This window comes from Myxine glutinosa, chromosome 10 (assembly GCF_964187855.1).
Source record: "Myxine glutinosa chromosome 10, kmMyxGlut1.1, whole genome shotgun sequence".
Lineage (NCBI taxonomy): Eukaryota > Metazoa > Chordata > Myxini > Myxiniformes > Myxinidae > Myxine > Myxine glutinosa.
The window spans coordinates 44,398,100-44,419,333 of record NC_136270.1 but is presented as its reverse complement, the minus strand read 5'-3'; the positions used below and the strand labels follow the sequence as shown (position 1 = coordinate 44,419,333).

Sequence of the window (21,234 nt, the reverse complement as noted above, 5' to 3'; positions counted from 1 at the left end):
CACACACACACACACACACACACACATTATCGATGGCTTTGGTTGTAATTACCTCTGCCACCAAAGGTGGATGGAGGTTATGTTTTCACCCCTGTCTGTTTGTTTGTGAACAAGATATCTCAAAAAGTTGTGGACGGGTTCAGATGAAATTTGGTAGAGAGTAGCGTGTGTGACAAGGACGAAATGATTAGATTTTCGTGAAGATTCGGATCCGGATAGTAGAGTTTATTAAAGTGATTCTTCACCATTGAGAGATAGAGCCAAAAACGATACATAGCCGGATATCTCAAAATTTGTGAACGTATTTGGACGAAGCATTGGTGGAGAGGTTGGGTGTCTGACAACGATTTGATTCGATTTTGGTGAAGATCTGAATATGGATACGGATATGAGAATTATTTGATTTTTCTTAAGTGATTCTTCACCATTGGGAGATGGGCCAAAACGATACATAGTAGGATGTCTCAAAAAGTTATGGATGGATTTGGATGAAACTTGTTGGACAGGTTGTGTGTGTGACTAGGAAGAATATTGGCTTGGCGGTGTTGGCAATGGTGTTGGCTTAGTGGTTAGGGTGCTGGCTTGGGATCCTAGGATCCGAGTTCGAATCCCGGTCGATCGCTGAATTAATGCCAGGGGGGGGGGGGGGGGTTGACTCAGCCTGTCATCCTTCCGAGTTCGGCAAATTCAGTACCAGCTTGCTGGATAAATGATCCCGTTGTGTACCTGATTGAGAATAGTGTACACTGTATCCCTGCGCATCGTAAGAGGCGACTCAGGGTTGGCGTCAGGAAGGGCATCCGGCCATAAAAACATTGCCTCAAATGGGGAATCATGATCGTCATGGGGCCCGCAAGGCTAACCCCTGCTCTAGCAGGGGAAAATGGCCTTGAAACGATTATATCGTTTCATTCATTATTTATTTCATCATTCATTATTTCAATCGTTTCAATAATTATTCATTCATTCCTTCATTATTCATTCACCATTGTTTGAAATGGCCAAACAGGCGGAGGTATGCTCTCTACTGAGTGCCGTTCTAGTTTTTACTTGAAGCATTGCATGAATCTTCTGTAAAGACTGCTATGAATGATTACACTGTGGCTGAGATTTTAAAACTAAACTTTCAGAACCAAAATTGAGGAAATAAATGATCACCAGCATTTGATGCTGCTTTTTCGAAATCTTCCTGTTTCTCTGTTTTGATTGTTTGCACCTTGTCATTGTGATGTGTTAACCTTCCCATGTCCAGGCCGGTTGTACCAAGTCGAGTATGCTATGGAAGCAATCGGCCATGCTGGCACTTGTCTGGGTATCCTCGCTAATGATGGCGTGCTCCTCGTAGCCGAACGACGCAATACACACAAGCTGCTTGATGACGTCATGTTTTCAGAGAAAATCTACAAACTGAATGAGTGAGAACCAACAGGATTTATTTTTATCTCATAGTTCGTTTATTTTTGATCATTATTTATTGATTATGGATTGTTTCTCTTCTGTTGCTGCAAACGTTGAAGCTGCTTCATGACATGGTCAAAGATGTCTGGTTTTGCCTAAAAAAAAATCTTCATTGCAATAAGGAATAAAGTACAGTACTTGCTTATTATTTAAACCTGATGATAGTTATTGTCCTGCAAGCTAGCAGGGCCTATGTTTTGGAAAGATGTGCATGTAACAGCCCTACATTGAGCCTATCAGAATATTACCGCAAGTCCAAAAAATAATAAGCATGGTTCAGGTTATATGACCCAAAATGATAGGGTAACGAGGGATTTTAAAAAAATGTAGTTAGATATATTACTCTGTTACCTGTGTATGTGGAGTGGGAGTTAGCACTTCTTTCTGTTTTAGGACTGGACAGGAAACCAGACCCTCCTACTCCCTCCTGGTCCCTTTTTCTTTATTTTGGCCTCAAGGCCTGTCTAACTTTCATTATACCACACTTATGTATTGTGAACAATATCTGTGGTTTGACAGTGACTTGGCCTGCAGCGTGGCTGGAATCACAGCTGATGCAAACGTCCTCACAAACGAGCTCAGGGTAATCGCTCAAAGGTGAGCTATTGGTACAGTCCACACACTGTATGACTTTAGTATGTCTGTACTGATGCCATTCCATCTGCTGTACTTTGCTTTTAATGCCCTTTGGACAAAATTTGGCTCCCTATGTAATGGCAGTGCTGTCGATAATCCCCCAAACTGAATGGACAAGCGATCTGATGTGATACTGGATATTCCAATTGTGTTAACAGATGGCAAAATTATAGTTATCCACCCTTTCTCATTTAGGAAAATGATATTTAGGCAACATTGTCTCCTTGATGTGTCTTTCTATGTCATTGCTTGTTTTTAGCTATTTATTTTGCATGGATTAAAACTCGTAAAGATATAAACAGTTACGGGTATATTTCCATATAGAACCGCGATTACGGCTGATGAGATTCACTAAAAGTACAATTTGCTTTGAACAGAGATTTGTTCGATCACCCAACAGTTTTTATGTAATACGAGGTTCAAATGCATCTCTGCTATTCCTGTACAGTATATCAACGGCACACAAATGAAGGTAGGGTTGCCACCTGCAGTGTTGGATTGAGCTGATGGAGAAGATGGCTGTGTGCAGTCTTTGAGCCGAGACTGAATGTGTTCATGTGCGTGTTTGTTTGTACCTGCAGGTATTGTTTCCAGTACCAGGAACCTATACCCTGTGAGCAACTGGTTATGACTTTGTGTGATTTGAAGCAGTCATATACACAGTTTGGAGGTATGGAATGGATTAAACTAGCCGAGCAGACTTTGATTTTGTTTCATTTTCCTTTTAGCCAATTGAGGTGCTTATCAAAGTACCTGTGACACATTATTTGTTAACATGAGCAATATCCCATCTATAACTATAGTAGAGCAATTATGTGGTTTTACAAATGTTCTTGTTGCCATTCAAAATAGCAATTCATCGTCAAAACTAAATTTTCTTGTTCTGTACAACAGATGGTTGGCGTCAGGAAGGGCATCCGGCCATAAAAACATTGCCTCAAACAGGAAACCATGATTGTCATGCGGCCCGCAGGGCTAACCCCCGCTCTAGCGGGGAAAATGGCCTTAAAACGATCATTCATCATATTCATGTACAACAGCCGTCAAAAAGTACGAATCCCTGCAGGTTGCGTCAGAGGCCGTCCGGCTGATTCAATCAAACTGGGTTGGATCACAGGTCTATCCACCCTGATACGGAACCAGCTGATGCATTTCACTGTTTTTTTTTTTTGTGTACGTCCAGCTGTTTTATGCATGGCTGGTGAAAGATGGGTTTTATAAATGTGTCAAGCTCATGGCTCGTGAATTATTTTTTTTTGCGCCCCAGAAAAACTGCCAGTTCGCGGACATTGCCACGAATAGGGAGAAAAAAAACCACGATTTTGCGGAACACGGCTGTGAAAAGAAAAAAAACGCGAATTTGTGGGACATTTTTCCACGAATTGAGAACCAAGTTGCATTTTATCAGCTACGAATACACGGAACCCGCGAATAGCTAATTGACTACAATTGACAACAATATGGAACTAATTGACTTTTTTTTTTTTTTTTTTGTATACTGAATCGAGGCTCGTGAAAGAGCTAACATTTATTTCACAAACAAATCAACCAGACAAACAAAATATACAAAAAGAGGGAGCGGAAGACAAGATGGGGAGAGATGGGGAAGCACACAACCACAACATTTGAGAGCAGGGAGAAGTGTGGGAGGGAGAGGGCTTGGGGGCAAGAGGCGTGGGAAGGGGGGGGGGGGGGGTGGGAGAAGTATAAAACACAAGGGGACCGAAATTAGCGGGGGTAGAAAAGATCAAGGTTTAGAAGGATCACTTAGCTTCGAAAGCGTGAGCGCATGGAACAGCTTCGAAAAGACGTGACCTCGCCGTGATCTCAACTAAATGTACAGTAAATAACAAATATTGTGGGTAGATGCACATTGTGAATGTAGAGTTGTGACACATCCATTGTCAAAGACAGTATTTTGGTCTTGTCGTTGCAGGAAAGCGACCTTTCGGGGTATCGATCCTGTACATGGGCTGGGATAAGCATTATGGCTATCAGCTATACCAGAGCGATCCCAGTGGCAACTATGGAGGTTGGAAGGCTACCTGCATTGGCAACAACAGCGCAGTATGTATGGTTTTCTGAATGACGTACGAATTTGGAATGAGCAACTTATGAGTGTTTTTTTTATGCCCCTAGCAACTTCGTCGGGGTCTACCGGCAAAAGGGGCAGATGTAGTGACGTCACAGAAAAATTCATCTTTAGTTTAAGACCGACAGACCAATATAATCATTTTTGAGAGATAGACTTCGATATAATGTAACTGTGTGTTGTTGGTCGTTACGACCCATCTCAAAAGAGTAGTTAATTGTTATTACCCTCCCGTACCGAAATGAAAATTCCCCCAACCTCCCAATTGATAATCGTGGAAAAAAGGGAAAACCCAGAATGTGCTGACGACATCACATCCACATGTGTTACTCGACCACTGCTGCAGCATTGCTTTTTAGGAGTTTGAGAAGGCAAGATCAAGAGTCATGCCTGCTTCGTCACGAGTGAGTTTTGTCCACCATAGAGAGTTTGTGTGTCCCAAGACAGAAGAGAAAACACGCCGCAAAATGTAGGTTTTGCAACAGTAGCGGTGCTGGTGGCCAGATTGTTGAGTTCACTTGGACTACATCGAATTTCACCCAACACCAACAACAAAATGATAATTTTTTGCTTTAGAAATGATAACTTTTTGTTCACACATGTAAATATCATTTTGTGAGCCCCGCTATATGTTGACAACGTTTCCAAAAGGCCTCATTTCATGTAGCTGTCGTTTCCTTAAATCATACTTCGTACTATACATATAATAATTATCCAAGAAGTGTCTGTTTGTTTGTGTGTTTGACTTGTATGCACTCCTGAATCGCTAGACCAAATGAGTTGAAAACTTGGCTGTGCTAGGGGTGAAATGCTGTGTGTGCTGTGAGAAATGGAGAAGGTGAAAGGATTTTGGAGTTTGCTGATGGAGCTGATTTGTTGATTTGTAATACTCAGTTCCAGAAAGAGGATAATAAGCTTGTTACATACACGTCAGGTGGGTCGACGACAACCGTTGACTACCTGCTGGTGCGTAGGCGAGATAGGGGGCACCTCCGGGACACAAAGGTGATCCCGGGGGAGGAGGCTGTTTCACAGCACCACTTGGTTGTCTGCGATATAAGGGTGAAAGGTGCGAGGGGAGCTCGGCGGGTGAAGTACCAACCGAGAATGAAGGTGTGGAGGTTGAAAGAGGTGACAGTGAGGGAGGCATTAAAAGAGAGGCTGAGTATGGTAGAGGATGATGTGGTTGAGCTTGAAAGTGGTTGGATGTCAATGAAAGATAGTTTGTTGGGAGCCGTTGGTGAGGTATGTCGATGGACAAAAGGACCACTTGGAAAGGCACAAGGCACAAAAGGCACAAGGCACAAAACGGAATGCAAAACGGAATGTGCACGGAAAAGGCACAAAAGGCACTCGGAAACATGGTGGTGGCATGATGAAGTTGGAAAGAAGATTGACGAGAAGAGGAAGAAGTTCAAGGAGTGGCAGAAGGCGAAGGGTATGGGGGCAGAAAAGGCAGAGCATGAAAGTTATAAGGCAGCCAAGAAGGCTGCAAATAAAGAGGTAGCAAAGGCGCAGAAGGCATGTAGGAAAATGTTCGGAGAACGCTTGGATTCGGAAGAGGGTCAGAGAGCGGTATTCAGGATTGCAAAGCAGATAGCGAAAGAGAGGTGTGATGTGATGGGGGTGAGTTGCTTGAAGGATGAAGTGGGACAAATCGTTGTGGACCCAGATGGAATTAAAGGAAGATGGAAGAGATGTATGGAAATACTTTTGAATGCAGAGAATGAATGGGATGGCAGCATAGAGAGTAACCCAGTTTTAGGACCGGCAGAGAAGATAACCGAGAAGGAGGTTGAGGAAGCGATAAAAGCAATGAAGAGTAGAAAAGCGGGAGGGCCGACGGGAATTCTGGGAGATATGTTGAAGGCAGCGGGAAATTGGGGTGTGAAGAGAATGACAGAGATCTGCAATCTGGTGGTGAAAGAAGGCCGCATTCCAGTGGATTGGGAACTGAGTACCCTCGTCCCTCTATACAAGGGGAAAGGTGACCCTTTGGACTGTGGCTCGTATCGAGCGATAAAGTTATTGGAGCATGGAATGAAGGTATTGGAAAGGGTGTTGGAGAGGAGGATAAGGAAGATAGTGAAGATTGACGAAATGCAGTTTGGATTTATGCCAGGAAGAGGAACGACAGACGCGCTTTTTATTGTGGGGCAGTTGCAGGAGAAGTACATGGAGAAGAGGAAGAAGTTGTTTCTTGGGTTTGTTGATCTGGAGAAAGCATTCGATAGGATTCCACGTGAAGTAGTGACATGGGCATTGAGGAAGTTAGGAGTGGAGGAATGGTTGATCAGAGTAGTGATGGCAATGTACAAAGGAGCGTGCACAGCTGTAAGGACAAAGGATGGGAACAGTGGTGCATTTGAGGTGAAGGTGGGAGTGCATCAGGGGTCGCTACTAAGTCCACTACTATTTGTAGCTGTGATGTAGGTGCTGGCTCGGAACGTAAAGGAGGGTTTACCGTGGGAGTTGTTGTACGCAGATGATCTGGTGTTGATTGCAGAAAGTATGGATGGACTGAAGGAGAAGATGAACAAGTGGAAGGAATGTATGGAGACAAAAGGTCTGAAGGTGAATATCGGAAAAACGAAGGTGATGGCAAGTGGTAAAGCATGTGGTGAGGTGGAAAGAACTGGGAAGTGGCCGTGTGCTGTGTGCAGGAAGGGAGTCGGAGTGAATTCCATTCAATGTCCAATGTGCGCTGAGTGGGTTCATCAAAAATGTAGTGGTTTGAGAGGGTCATTAACCAGTATTGCAGCTACATTCAAGTGTAAGATGTGCACAGAGGGAACTGCAGATGGAGGAAATGTTGAGTTGGATCTTGGAGACGGCTTGAAGCTGGAAGGTGTGAAAACATTTTGTTACCTCGGAGACATGCTGAATGGAGAAGGTGGATCAGATTCGGCAACGGTTGCTAGAGTGAGATGTGCATGGAAGAAGTTTCGGGAACTGAGTGGCGTGCTGACTCGGAGAGGAGTGTCGTTGAAGCTGAAGGGAAAGGTGTATGCTGCATGTGTGAGAAGTGTTATGATTTATGTGAGCGAGACATGGGTAATGAACGTAGAGCAGCAACGAAGGCTGGAAAGGGTGGAAATGCAAATGGTTCGGTGGATGTGTGGAGTATCGTTGAGAGAGAGAGGAAGACAAATGATGAATTGCGAAAGATGATGGGAATAGAGCCTGTGATGGATGCTGTGAAGAGAAATAGTTTGAGATGGTTTGGTCATGTGTTCAGGAAGGATGAAAGTGACTGGTTGAGAAGAGTGATGGAAATGAATGTAGAAGGAAGTAGAGGACGGGGAAGACCGAGAAAGACTTGGCTAAAGATGGTCGAAGAAGAAATGCGGGCAAGGGGTTAACAAGGGGAGATGCAGAAAATATGGCAAAATGGAGAAGATTGTCATGGGGACCGCAAGGCTAACCCCCGCTCTTGCAGGGAAAATGGCCTTAAAATGCCTGCTGTTGTTTGTTGTTGTGCTCGGGGTGCATCGGAAGGTTTTATTCTGTAAAAAAAAATATATATATTGAGGGTCCAGGTGGAGGACCACTCCAATTCTCTCGACTTGGTGGTGTAATGGCTAGTGTCCGCTCTGAGTCATTGAGGGTTGTGGTTCAAACCCACTGAGTCGTACCAAAGACCTTAAAATATGGTATGTGCTATTTCCTTGCTTGACGACGCTTGTAACTACAACAACAACAACAACAAGCATTTTAAGGCCATTTTCCCTGCTAGAGCAGGGGTTAGCCTTCCGGGCCCCATGACAATCTTCTTCATTTTGCCCTATTTTCTGCATCTCTCCTTGTTAACCCCCTTGCCCGCATTTCTTCTTCCACCACCTTTAGCCAAGTCTTTCTCTGTCTGCCCCGTCCTCTACTTCCTCTCCATTCATTTCCATCACTCTTCTCAACCAGTCACTTTCATTCTTCCTCGACACATGACCAAACCCTCTCAACCTGTTCCTCTTCACAGCATCAATCACAGGCTCTATTCCCATCATCTTTCGCAATTCATCATTTGTCTTCCTCTCTCTCAACAATACTCCGCACATCCACCGAACCCATTCGCATTTCCACCCTTTCCAGCCTTCGTTCCAGCTTCGTAGCTTATAACTAAAAAAAGGATACAGCATGGACAAACCACCATGGTTTGGTAACCATTACGCAGACATTGATGGACTAATGGTGGTCTCCTACATCAAAGTTCCTCGTAAGAGAACTAATTATTATTATTCTTATTATCTCATCGGTTGTTGAAGCATCCTGATGTCCTTCAATTCATCCTTTCTACTGTCAGTCAGTGGAGCCATTAAGGGTTGTTGTTTTTTTTCTCTGCTTTTCTGAAGCGGCTCAACGGATGGGGTTGAAACTCGGCATGATGATTCCTGATGTCGATGCGCAAAAACGAATGGAGCCCTTTTTAAAATTCACCTCCAGGAAGTGAGATAATTAGCTAATTAATTCAAAATGCAATCTATGTATGTTCATCACATATCGCGAGAATCCGTCATCGATGCTTCCTCGTTATTTAATTTTAACCTCTTAACCCTCTTTATTTAACCTGTTAACCTAATTTGACCAACATCTTGATTTAATTTATTAGTCTTAATGTCATGAAAGCCCTCTTGCTTTAAAGAACAGGAAAGGAAAGAAAGGGGAAGGGAAGGACAGAGAGTTGGCATGGGGAGGAGGGGCAGAGAGGAAACCATCCTTTGTGTCCTTTTTAGTCCTTTTAGTCCTTTTACTCCTTTTAAGACCCTTTCGATACTTCGGGCCCCTTTAGAAACAAGACCTTATAGACCTCTTGTCACCCTTTTAAACCTTAATACCCTCTTTATCACCTAATTCAGCCCGACTATGACCTATTTCCATTGGGAGACGAGCGTCTGTCCCACTTGGGTCTATTCATCATCAAATGTGCATTGTATAATGCTGCTCCAGGTGGGAGTGGTGGGTATTACAAGTCACATTACAAAACGCATATCTGTGGGAATTAACTCATCCAGAAGGACAGGTTCTTTGCTCGTGACATCAAACTGGCAATACCTCTTTTTAGTTGTGTGTGTGTGTGTGTGTGTGTGTGTGTGTGTGTGTGTGTGTGTGTGTGTGTGTGTGTGTGTGTGTGTGTGTGTGTGTGTGTGTGTGTGTGTGTGTGTGTGTGTGTGTGTGTGTGTGTGTGTGTGTGTGTGTGTGTGATACTGTGTGTGTGATACTGTGTGTGTGATACTGTGTGTGTGATACTGTGTGTGTGATACTGTGTGTGTGATACTGTGTGTGTGATACTGTGTGTGTGATACTGTGTGTGTGATACTGTGTGTGTGATACTGTGTGTGTGATACTGTGTGTGAGATACTGTGTGTGAGATACTGTGTGTGAGATACTGTGTGTGAGATACTGTGTGTGAGATACTGTGTGTGAGATACTGTGTGTGAGATACTGTGTGTGAGATACTGTGTGTGAGATACTGTGTGTGAGATACTGTGTGTGAGATACTGTGTGTGAGATACTGTGTGTGAGATACTGTGTGTGAGATACTGTGTGTGAGATACTGTGTGTGAGATACTGTGTGTGAGATACTGTGTGTGAGATACTGTGTGTGTGATACTGTGTGTGTGTGTGTGATACTGTGTGTGTGTGTGTGATACTGTGTGTGTGTGTGTGATACTGTGTGTGTGTGTGTGATACTGTGTGTGTGTGTGTGATACTGTGTGTGTGTGTGTGATACTGTGTGTGTGTGTGATACTGTGTGTGTGTGTGTGATACTGTGTGTGTGTGTGTGATACTGTGTGTGTGTGTGTGATACTGTGTGTGTGTGTGTGATACTGTGTGTGTGTGTGTGATACTGTGTGTGTGTGTGTGATACTGTGTGTGTGTGTGTGATACTGTGTGTGTGTGTGTGATACTGTGTGTGTGTGTGTGTGATACTGTGTGTGTGTGTGTGTGATACTGTGTGTGTGTGTGTGTGATACTGTGTGTGTGTGTGTGTGATACTGTGTGTGTGTGTGTGTGATACTGTGTGTGTGTGTGTGTGATACTGTGTGTGTGTGTGTGTGATACTGTGTGTGTGTGTGTGTGATACTGTGTGTGTGTGTGTGTGTGATACTGTGTGTGTGTGTGTGTGTGTGATACTGTGTGTGTGTGTGTGTGTGATACTGTGTGTGTGTGTGTGTGATACTGTGTGTGTGTGTGTGTGATACTGTGTGTGTGTGTGTGATACTGTGTGTGATACTGTGTGTGTGTGTGTGTGATACTGTGTGTGTGTGTGTGTGATACTGTGTGTGTGTGTGTGTGATACTGTGTGTGTGTGTGTGATACTGTGTGTGTGTGTGTGATACTGTGTGTGTGTGTGTGATACTGTGTGTGAGTGATACTGTGTGTGAGTGATACTCTGTGTGAGTGATACTCTGTGTGAGTGATACTCTGTGTGAGTGATACTCTGTGTGAGTGATACTCTGTGTGAGTGATACTCTGTGTGAGTGATACTCTGTGTGAGTGATACTCTGTGTGAGTGATACTCTGTGTGAGTGATACTCTGTGTGAGTGATACTCTGTGTGAGTGATACTCTGTGTGAGTGATACTCTGTGTGTGCGTGATACTGTGTGTGTGCGTGATACTGTGTGTGTGCGTGATACTGTGTGTGTGCGTGATACTGTGTGTGTGCGTGATACTGTGTGTGTGCGTGATACTGTGTGTGTGCGTGATACTGTGTGTGTGTGTGTGTGATACTGTGTGTGTGTGTGTGATACTGTGTGTGTGTGTGTGATACTGTGTGTGTGTGTGTGATACTGTGTGTGTGTGTGTGATACTGTGTGTGTGTGTGTGATACTGTGTGTGTGTGTGTGTGATACTGTGTGTGTGTGTGTGATACTGTGTGTGTGTGTGTCATACTGTGTGTGTGTGTGTGTGATACTGTGTGTGTGTGTGTCATACTGTGTGTGTGTGTGTGTGTGTGTGTGTGTGTGTGTGTGTGTGTGTGTGTGTGTGTGTGTGTGTGTGTGTGTGTGTGTGTGTGTGTGTGTGTGTGTGTGTGTGTGTGTGTGATACTGAAACTTTTCAGTAACAGTAACAAACTTTATTTTGCTTGCTAAGAACGCACCACACACACACACCCTCTTTGTTCATTTCGTCGTCTGCCCTGTGGTTTGTTTAATAACTCTGTTGAGTGGGAGTACTCCATATAGGGGGTTTAGAGCATCATATTTCTTTGTTCTCGGAACCGTTAATAAATCCTTATATTATTTTCTGAATATATCTGAACGCAGTTTCCTGTTGGATTTTAATAGATAAGGCTGCGGAGCTTTGCTGTGTCCCGTCCCGCCATTCCGCGCGTTTAACTTTAGTTTAAGTGTTTGATTTGGAATCCGCTATTGAGTTCTCGCCTCGGGAGTTAAAGCCTCGCAATTGGCCATCCGCAACTGTGGTGTTAATCGCGGTTGCGTGACAATATATATATATATATATATATATACATATACATACATACATGCATGCATGTATATATATATATATATATATATATATATATATATATATATATATATATATATATATATATATATATATATATATATATATATATATATATATATATAATATATATATATATATATATACACATATACATACATACATACATACATACATACATACAGTAATACCCCGGCCAACGTCATTAATTGGTTCCATAAGCCGTGACGTAACTCGGTTTTTGACGTAAACCGGGCGTAATGTCTTAAAAATGCCTTAAAATGAAGACGAACACCGTAATTCATAAAACTAGAGTAAATAACTGGAGGAGGCTGCGGCTCCGCCCTGAATCTTTGCCGCTCCCCGTCGGGAGTCCCTCCGTTGTTTTCTATCGGTCGGGTCTTCTCCTCGAACGGGGTGACCGGCACGGACGTGTCGACCGTGAGCTGGCTTGTGTGCCGAGTGGCTCCGCGGCCCGCTTCACCACGGCGTGCTTTACCCAACGTGTCCGAGCAGTTTCACCGGTGGTCGTGTCGTGTCGTCTGTGACGAACGAACGAGCTCAGGGTTTCGTGAACCCGGCCGCCCTGGGGATCGACGCTCGCCTACGAGTCGTAGGCGTGCCACGTCTTTCCTCGAGCGGCCGAAGTTGCTTGCTTCTTTATTTTTGGACGATGCGATGTACGCAGAAACGACGGCGTACAGGCAGGCATTTGCAAATCCATGCACATGTGCACATGCACACGTCGATCAGTTCTTTACAAGGATATGCATCAACAACAACTTGCTACTCCCTGCACCACAGATGTCAATTTCCAAACAATTTACCTACTCCCTCTAGCTAACCTTAAACTACCCTCCCCGGGTATTCGTGAAGGTGTCCATCCTCCCCCATCCACTCCTTCGCACCATGCACTCCACACCACTCAATCCACACTACTCACTCCACACACCATTTATTCCCACACACCAAGTATTCTCTCCATTTATCCACTTGCACCCCATGCAAGTCAATCACTCAACACCATTACACATGTCCTCAATACACCACTCATACACTTTCTCCGGTCATCCCAGACCATTGCCTCATTTCACCAAGTTCAACGATAACCAGATTCTCACACACACAACCATTCTCGACCAATGCCTCATTTCACCAAGTTCATTCCAAAGATCCTCATTCAATTCCTCATTTGCGCCTAAAGCTCATCCTCATACTCGCACACATGATACACCAAGATACACCAAGATACACCAAGAGCGGCTTCAGCTTGAAGTCACCGGTGCAATTACTCCCAAGCATTAGCGTTAGCCGCTCCTTCGCGACTTTGCAGCCTGGCATGGTCTTCTCCTCCTTCGAGATAAAGGAGATTATGATGTAGGAGTGACGTAAAGTCGCACATAATGACGTTCGCTGAACTGAAATTTACTCTAGAAGAGTGGCGTAAAGTCGGATTTGACGTAGGTCGAAATGGCGTAAAACGGGGTATGACTTTTATATACAGACTTGGCATTTAATATGGAATTTTTTTTTTCTTGACTTGGGTTTACTTTCTTAACTCAGTATATCAATCTGGTGAGTTTCTTTTACACTTTGGTGATTTATTTGTTAAAAGAACCTTGTCACTGATTGTTTGTCGCAGCAAGAAGTCAATAACAGGATTATATCACATGTGGCTGTGGCAAAATGTATGGACAGGTGCATTTGATGATTGGCTTCACAGTCGGGTATACAAGGGTTGTTGCGTTCTGTATTAGTGGAAAACAACTGCTGCACATCTCCAAAAGTTATTGCCGCTTCCTCTGGAGATGGTCCGTCAACTCGACAATGCTGTTTGTCATGGAGTGGTGGCTTTACGAAATTACGGCATGAAACAGCGTGCTATTGCTCGGCAGTATGGCATCACTCAAGGTCAGGTGTCAAAGATCCTGAAACGGAATGCTCAGAGGGGTGTCCCTACTCCAATCCCGAGGCCAGGACGTCCTCGCAGAACCACAAGGAGGGATGATCGCCAGCTGCACCAGTTAGTCCGCAATGGCCGTACCAAGTCAGCTAATCGGCTTAGGGCTGAGTGGCAGCAACTGACAAATGTGCCTATATCCAGAAGGCTGGTCAACCAACGACTGGTTCAAGCAGGCTATCGTGCAAGGCGTCCCCTGAGAAAGCCACGCCTGACCAGACAACACCGCCAGCGCCGATTGCAGTGGGCCAGAGAGCACCGTCAATGGCAGCCAGGACACTGGAGTCACGTGATCTTCAGTGACGAGTCTAGATTTCTGGTCTATCGTCAAGATGGCCGCGTCCGAGTGCACAGACAAGTGCATGAAGCCTACAACAAAGATTGTATAGTGCCAAGAGTCAAGGCTGGAGGTGGTGGGGTGACCGTTTAGGCTGCTTTTCATGCAGGGGGCAAAACTGACCTGGTTGTTCTGAATGGAAACCTGAACCAGTTCAAGTACAGGGCCATTCTGGAAGAAACATTGCCTCCATTTGCTCGTGCAGCCTTTCGAGGAAACTTTGTCTTCCAAGATGACAATGCACGGCCTCATCGTGCTCGCATGATCCAACACTTTCTTACTGACCGTGGTGTAGAGCATATGGAGTGGCCTGCCATGTCCCCGTATATGAATCCGATAGAGAACTTGTGGGCAGAATTAACGCGGCAAATCGACCACTTGGACCAGCAGCCGACCTCTGTGCGTGAATTGCAGCAGGCTATTGTCACTGCATGGCAAGCGATTCCTGTCCAAACCTTGGCAAATCTCGTGAACAGCATGCCTCAACGTGTACGTGCTCTCCTGAATGCTCGTGGGGGTTACACGAAGTACTGAACTGTAATTTTACTGTCCGTAATCCCAGTCGTAATTTTACTTTTGTTTTTGTTAAAAAAAATTTGGCTAATGTGCAAAATAAAGAGATACTTCTGGAAAACGTACAGAAGTTAAACACTGTACTGTCCATGAATTGAGTTCGATATCAGTTTACATCACTTTCAAGGATCAATTTATTTGTTTCGAAATGTCAAATGTGGTTTTTGTTTCTTTTAAAGGTCACATTAACAAAATCTAGAATAATTTCAACATAATTCCAATGAACTTTTGGTTCTAAGACATCTTGAAAAGTAAGTTCACCCCCACAAAAAAATATTCCATATTAAATGCCAAGTCTGTATATGGGAGCATACGCTGGATCAGCACGTCGCTGCGTCCTTGGACGACTCCTCAACACCATCCCGACACACCACTTTGTGTGCTACGGAATGAGGTGTTTTTACGGCAGCCGGAGTGCAAATCTTGCCACCAACCTCCTTGAGAGAGGACCCAGTACCCTGGTACCTATTTCGCCGACCTCGGAAGGATGACAGGCCGAGTCAACCCCACCTGGTATTAATTCAACAACTGAACGGGATTCGAACTCAGGACCTTCGGATCCCAAGCCCACCGCCCTAACCATTAGGCAAATACCAGGTATAATTCATTTAAATACCAAAACAAAACAGTTGTCATCGGTGCAATTGCTTCATTTAAGGTATTTATATTCCATGGTGAACAAGTTTGCAGTAATGCTGAATATTGTTTTCAATCATTTATTTATTTGCATGTCGTATTGGAGCAAAAGTTAAGATTTCCATCGCTAGGCAATATAGCTAAGATTTCCAAGTTAAGATTTCCATCGCTAGGCAATATAGCTTCTCTCAAAAACTGCACTATTATCGGGGGGAAAAAATGGCCAAATTGTTGGTGCACAACATGACTCCAAATTGCAATATCTTGGTGTCATGACTAGTGGATATTGCAATGTCTTGTTGTATTAAAATGCAATCGATGAGAGGATGAGGTTTTTTTCAAATATCTTTGATATGCTCGCATGTTAGAATCATGATCCGGATTAACAGATTTTTTTTATTTCCTTCAGGCGGCCGTTTCTATGTTGAAACAGGATTATAAGGAAGGGGAGACGACATTGCAATCGGCGTTGGCTTTGGCCATCAAAGTGCTCAACAAGACGATGGATATCAGCAAACTGACAGCAGAAAAGGGTAAGGTAATTTTTTCAGTCTGCCCTTTGCAAGGGTGTGGATGTGGGTGTCGCACAGCTTAAAGGCAAATGCATCATGGAATTCGCAACACTGGGAGGAGTGTTGAAAAGAATGTCAGGTGTGTGTCACTTTCCCACCAGTGTTTGCAGAGGTTGTGTAGAACATGCATTCCTTTGGTTTAGCCTTTAACAGCTTTATTTTATTTACAGTCATGTGAAAAAGTAAGTGCACCCCATGTAAAGTTTTGACTTTTTCAACATATTTCAACATACAGCTATTTGATCTTAATTTCAACAATATTGATAGATAAAGGTGATATAATATAACAAATATCATGAAACATTTACATTTTGTAGTCCATTCTTTAATTTAAATAAACATAAATGCAAATTTCGCATGTGGAAAATGTAAGTACACCCCATGAAATGTTTTTTAAATCTTTTTAACATATGTGCACATATCAATGTTTGATCTTCATTTAAGTAGTATCTATAGATAAAGGTGATCTAAGTGAACAAAAAACAATGAATAGTTGAATTTGCAATAACTTATTCAACAAAAAATTAACAGAGATGCCATTTCCTTCTGTGGAAAAAGTAAGTACAGCCTTGGCTCTAATCGGTGGTATTGCCCCCTTTGGCAGAAACAACCTCAAGTAGGCGTTTCTTATAACTGTCTACCAGTCTCTGACATCGACTGGGAGAAATTTTTGCCCACTCCTCCATGCAGAATTCTTTCAGCTGTGCGATGTTTGAGGGGTTTCTTGCATGCACAGCTCGTTTCAAATCCCCCCACAACATCTCGATGGGATTTAGATCCGGGCTTTGACTTGGCCATTCCAGAACCCTCCATTTCTTTCTTTTCAGCCATTCCTTGGTGGATTTACTGGTATGTTTAGGGTCATTGTCATGTTGCAAGGTCCACCTTCGGTTGAGCTTCAACTTTCCGACAGATGGCCTCACATTATCCTCATACACCCTCTGGTACAATGAAGAATTCACAGTGGATTCTATGATGGTGAGCTGCCCAGGCCCTGATGCAGCAAAGCTGCCCCAAACCATAATATTTCCACCACCATGCTTTACAGTTGGTATCAGGTTCTTGTGGTCAAATGCTGTCTTTGGTTTTCGCCAAACATGTCTTCTGGTACTGTGGCCAAATAGCTCTACCTTTGACTCATCTGTCCAGAGCACATTGTTCCAGAAGTGCTGGTCTTTGCCTTGGTGTTCATTGGCAAACTTTAGTCTTGCCCTGATGTTCTTTCTGGACAGCAAAGGCTTCCTCCTGGAACACCTCCCATGTAGATCAAATTTGTGCAGCCTCTTTCTAATGGTAGACTCGTGCACTTTGACATCAACAGTGGCAAGAGCTACCTGTAGGTCCCGTGATGACATTCTGGGGTTCTTAGAGACCTCTTTCAGCATCTTGCGGTCTGCTCTCGGGCTGAACTTGTTGGGGCGGCCTGGCCTGAACAAGTTGGCAGTTGTTTGGAATCTTCTCCACTTGTAGATGATCTTCCGGACAGTCGAATGATTGATTTCAAATTGTTTGGAGATCTTTTTAAATCCCTCCCCAGACTCGTAGGCATCTATAACCTTCTTTCTGAAGGCCTCAGAGAGCTCGTTTGATCTAGGCATGGTGACGCCGCACACTTCAACAACAAAGAGCAAACCAAACTAAATGTCTGAGGTTTAAATGAGACAGGTTCCTCCAAGAACCTCTCTTAACGATGTTCTAATCATTTGCACCAGAGCTGGTGCACCTGATTCTAATTTTAGGTATTTGAAGTAGTGATAAATGTAGGGGTGTACTTACTTTTTCCACATGCGAAATTTGCATTTATGTTTATTTAAATTATACAATGGACTACAAAATGTAAATGTTTCATGATATTTGTTATATTATATCACCTTTATCTATCACTATTGTTGAAATGAAGATCAAATAGCTGTATGTTGAAATATGTTGAAAGTCAAAACTTTACATGGGGTGTGCTTACTTTTTCACGTGACTGTAGTTTACTTTTTAGGGGGAAATAATACAAAGTTGAAGCGTGTTAAAAAAAAGAAAAGAAAAAAAAAAGAGCTAGAACACAGAACAGGACGGCTTGAAGAAGACAAGGGTTGAACAATCTGGATGCAAGTTCAAATACTAAGAAGAGGAAGGAAAAATTGGGAATGAAACAGAAATGGAACAAAAAAAATGAAAAGGGGGTTGGAGGGAGAGCAGCAAAGAAAAAACAAGAACTTTCAAAGGAAAGGATGAGCTTGGGGAGGATTAATGAGAGTATAAAAGATCGTGATTCTGGAATTGGAGACCTGAGGAAGTGAACAGCCATCTTGAGGTTCTGGAGGGAAGAATGACATTGAGCAGACTGAAGAAGTTGGTGGAGATGGGGAAACCATGGAGAAAAAAAGAATAATGAAGGAGTAGAAGTGCGCAGTGAGCCTGGATTTTGGGAGTTTCACCAGAAGTGAGTTAATAGCAGACCTCGTGCACGCTGGAGAAAGTTGGGGGGTGGAGAGGAACGGGGGGTGGAGAGGAACGGAGGATGGAAAGCACAGCTCGGAGGCAAGACCAGAAAAGAGGCAGAAAACTGGCCACCGAGCTGTTTGCGATGCAGGAGTAACAGGCCCAGAGATTCTGTTTCCTCACAGGAGATTCCAATGATTTTGAGGGCTTTGGTTTCCATGACTTCAAGATGTGAAATATCAACGCTTGTGTTAATATATGGGTGTATTAGGCAGTACAGATACGGCGTGCACACATTATGACATGTTGTAAGGCCTGTTTCTAGGATTACCAGCCTGTCCTTTGTATTAATGGTGCACTGGTAAAGATTTAAGGTGTTGGTTAACCATTTTCAAGACAAAGAACCATATAACTCTTTCATACATTGAATGTTCCTCTTAACAATAGTCACTGTGTTATCGGTTATCAACAAAATATAATAATTTGTTGCCTCCAGATAATCATGGAGTTCCATATGTTTAATAGAAACTTGTCCAACAAACTCCATACAATCTTTCATCCCACATGGAGGCAAATGATTGATATGAATCCCAAATTGTTTTTTCCTGAAATGTTAAATGTATTGATCCATAACATAATCACTGACCTTTTTATTATTATTGTTATTATTATTATTTAAATAATATGAGAAATGACCAAATCAAGTATTGGCAATGCTCCTAACAGGCAGCCTGATGCTCTCGCTGCTGAGGTTAACAAATGACTTCCAAATGATGTTTTCAAATCGATTTCTATCATATCAAAGAGCCATTTGCATTGACAGGTGTTCTCCGGTAAAAAAAATTCCCAGTAAGAAATCTCTGATGCATTGCTCCAAATCCTCGGGATGTGTTCACTTTGTGAAGTCTGATTGGTGTGGCTGGGTTTCACAGTGGAGATCGCCAAGTTGACCAGGGAGAATGGAAAGACTCGTATCAAGGTTCTGAAGCAGGAGGAGGTGGAACCGCTGATAAAGCAGCACGAAGAAGAGGAAAAAAAAGCAGCAAAGGAAAAAAAGGAGAAAGATCAGAGGGACAAGGCTGAATAGAAGGGCATTTGCAGGGTTGGGCTGCCAACATGTTTCTTCACCACAAAAATGTACCCACTGAACCTGCTAGCCCAGAGGAGTTTTACTCGGAACAAGTTTTGATCGAGCCGGATCTTCACTAATCCCACTGAAAATTTGCTCCACCTTCGGGCACTATGCTGGCAGCCATTGTTTAGCTTTAAATGATCCTACATGACGACGTTAACGATGATCTATCGGGTTTTTTTTTTAAAGGTGCTCTACGTTTGAACACACATTTGTTTAATTATTGGCGTTTTTGAGAGTAAAATGCAACGAAATAAAAATTCTCCTCGTCTTGTTTGAACGTGTTTTGTGTTGTGCGTTGACGTGGTATTGTGGGGCTGCTCGATGATGGAAGCATGTGACGCAGGATTACTATAGGGCGACGTTGGATGATAAATTGTGTGCAGATTATTTCGTGTCACCATCTTTTCAATTGTAATTAGATGGGTAAGCACACTCGCCTCTGAGCTGTACAGCCTGGTTTTGAATCTCTGCCCAGCTGTAAACTGCCATCCTGGCACAGGCATGGTGATTCATCAACGTATGTGCCATCCCTCTATCAGGGTTAGTTGGTGGACTTTAAAGATCCCACGGTGTCCTTTGTGAAGAGTTGGCGAGTTGTTATCGCTGGCACCCTGAACAAATTCCAAGTTCCTGCCTGGATTCTGGGTAATAAATGGCCGAGTCTTCTCGCTTGGAGGTTCCTTACCGCCAGGTTGCATTGTTTGCTATCATAAAGTGAGGTTGCTGTCTGAGCAGCAGCTTCTGCACTGTAAACAAATTGACCAGGTGGTATGTTTCATGTGAATAGTGAAATATTTAATAGAAATAAATATTTATATTTAATAATAAAATTAATGATTTATTTATAATCGATATTATAAAAGGAGCCGTGTCTGCCTGTCTGTCTGTCTGTTTGTCGTGTTCTAACTTGAGAACAGATTTCAATAAATCCAACTACGGTGGATTCCGGTAACTCCTGGGAGTGTTTGTGATCCCCAAAAAAACCAAAAATTTTTATGGGTACATGGATACGCGTGTCAAAACTGGACACTGAACCTGCTAGCCATGGACACGCGTGTTGGTTATCCCTGCACGGAGAGCAGGATCTCGCAGGAATTTTTTTCTTCTTCTTCTTATTCTTATTCTTCCCCAATAGATTAGCCATCGCAGTAAAGATTGGTATTTCCTTCAGCGAAGCGACGGGTCTTATATTCTCGTAATATTTAAATCGTGAATATATTCAAATGGTGGCTTATTGGATATGAATGGTAACCAACACACAATTTGATGGCTCAGAGTTTTAAATTTGGCAGAAAATATTATAGATTTCTGAAAACTCAAACCATTAAATTACATATGAGGGTGTGCTGAAAAGTAATGCCTCCTATCCATTTTCTCCAAAACAGGTAAAGGTATTCAAATGAAACAAAGCGCAGTCCGCACATTCGTTCTTCGTGCCGCTGGGTGCGAAGTTTTGTGATTCCGACACTCGACGTCTCAGTGCTGTGAAGTATTGGAGATGAGAGTCAGGTGTGCTTTAAGATCCTGAGAGTAAGAGACGCTCAATGGAGTATTGCCACAAAGTATCACCAGCCCCGAATTGGCTTAGTCAGATTTTCATCTTTCTCCAAACTTAAGCAACGGCTTCATTGAGAACATTTTTTTTTCCGACGGTGATGCCAAGGCATCCGTGAAGCGCTGGTTACGCCAGCAAGACGCACAGTTCTATTGTGATGGCATCACGGAAACTACTTGGACGTTTGTAGAAATGTGTGGGCCGCAGTGATTATGTGATAAATAAATATGCACCATGGTAGAATAACCATTGATGTTAGTATCTGTCTTTCATTCAAATATCGTTACCTGATGTGGAGAAAAAGAATAGGAGGCATTACTTTTCAACATGCCCTTGTAATTACATTTTGCTGATTGAATAACAAAGGCAGTTAAAATAA

The 21,234-nt window shown here is 43.1% G+C and overlaps 1 protein-coding gene across 3 annotated transcripts in view; it reads left to right on the top strand.

Moving 5' to 3' along the window:
* PSMA4 (proteasome 20S subunit alpha 4) overlaps nt 1–19,573 on the top strand; it is a 41,295-nt gene extending 21,722 nt beyond the window's left edge. For all 3 annotated transcript variants that reach the window (XM_068127588.2, XM_068127587.2, XM_068127589.2), the window contains exons 4-9: nt 1,253–1,415; nt 1,978–2,055; nt 2,676–2,764; nt 4,031–4,161; nt 15,570–15,693; nt 19,098–19,573. In XM_068127588.2, coding sequence (XP_067983689.1) covers nt 1,253–1,415; nt 1,978–2,055; nt 2,676–2,764; nt 4,031–4,161; nt 15,570–15,693; nt 19,098–19,252 — 740 coding nt within the window. In that variant the 3' untranslated portion in view covers nt 19,253–19,573. The remainder of the gene's footprint in view (nt 1–1,252; nt 1,416–1,977; nt 2,056–2,675; nt 2,765–4,030; nt 4,162–15,569; nt 15,694–19,097) is intronic.
* The last annotated feature ends 1,661 nt before the right edge of the window (nt 19,574–21,234 follow it).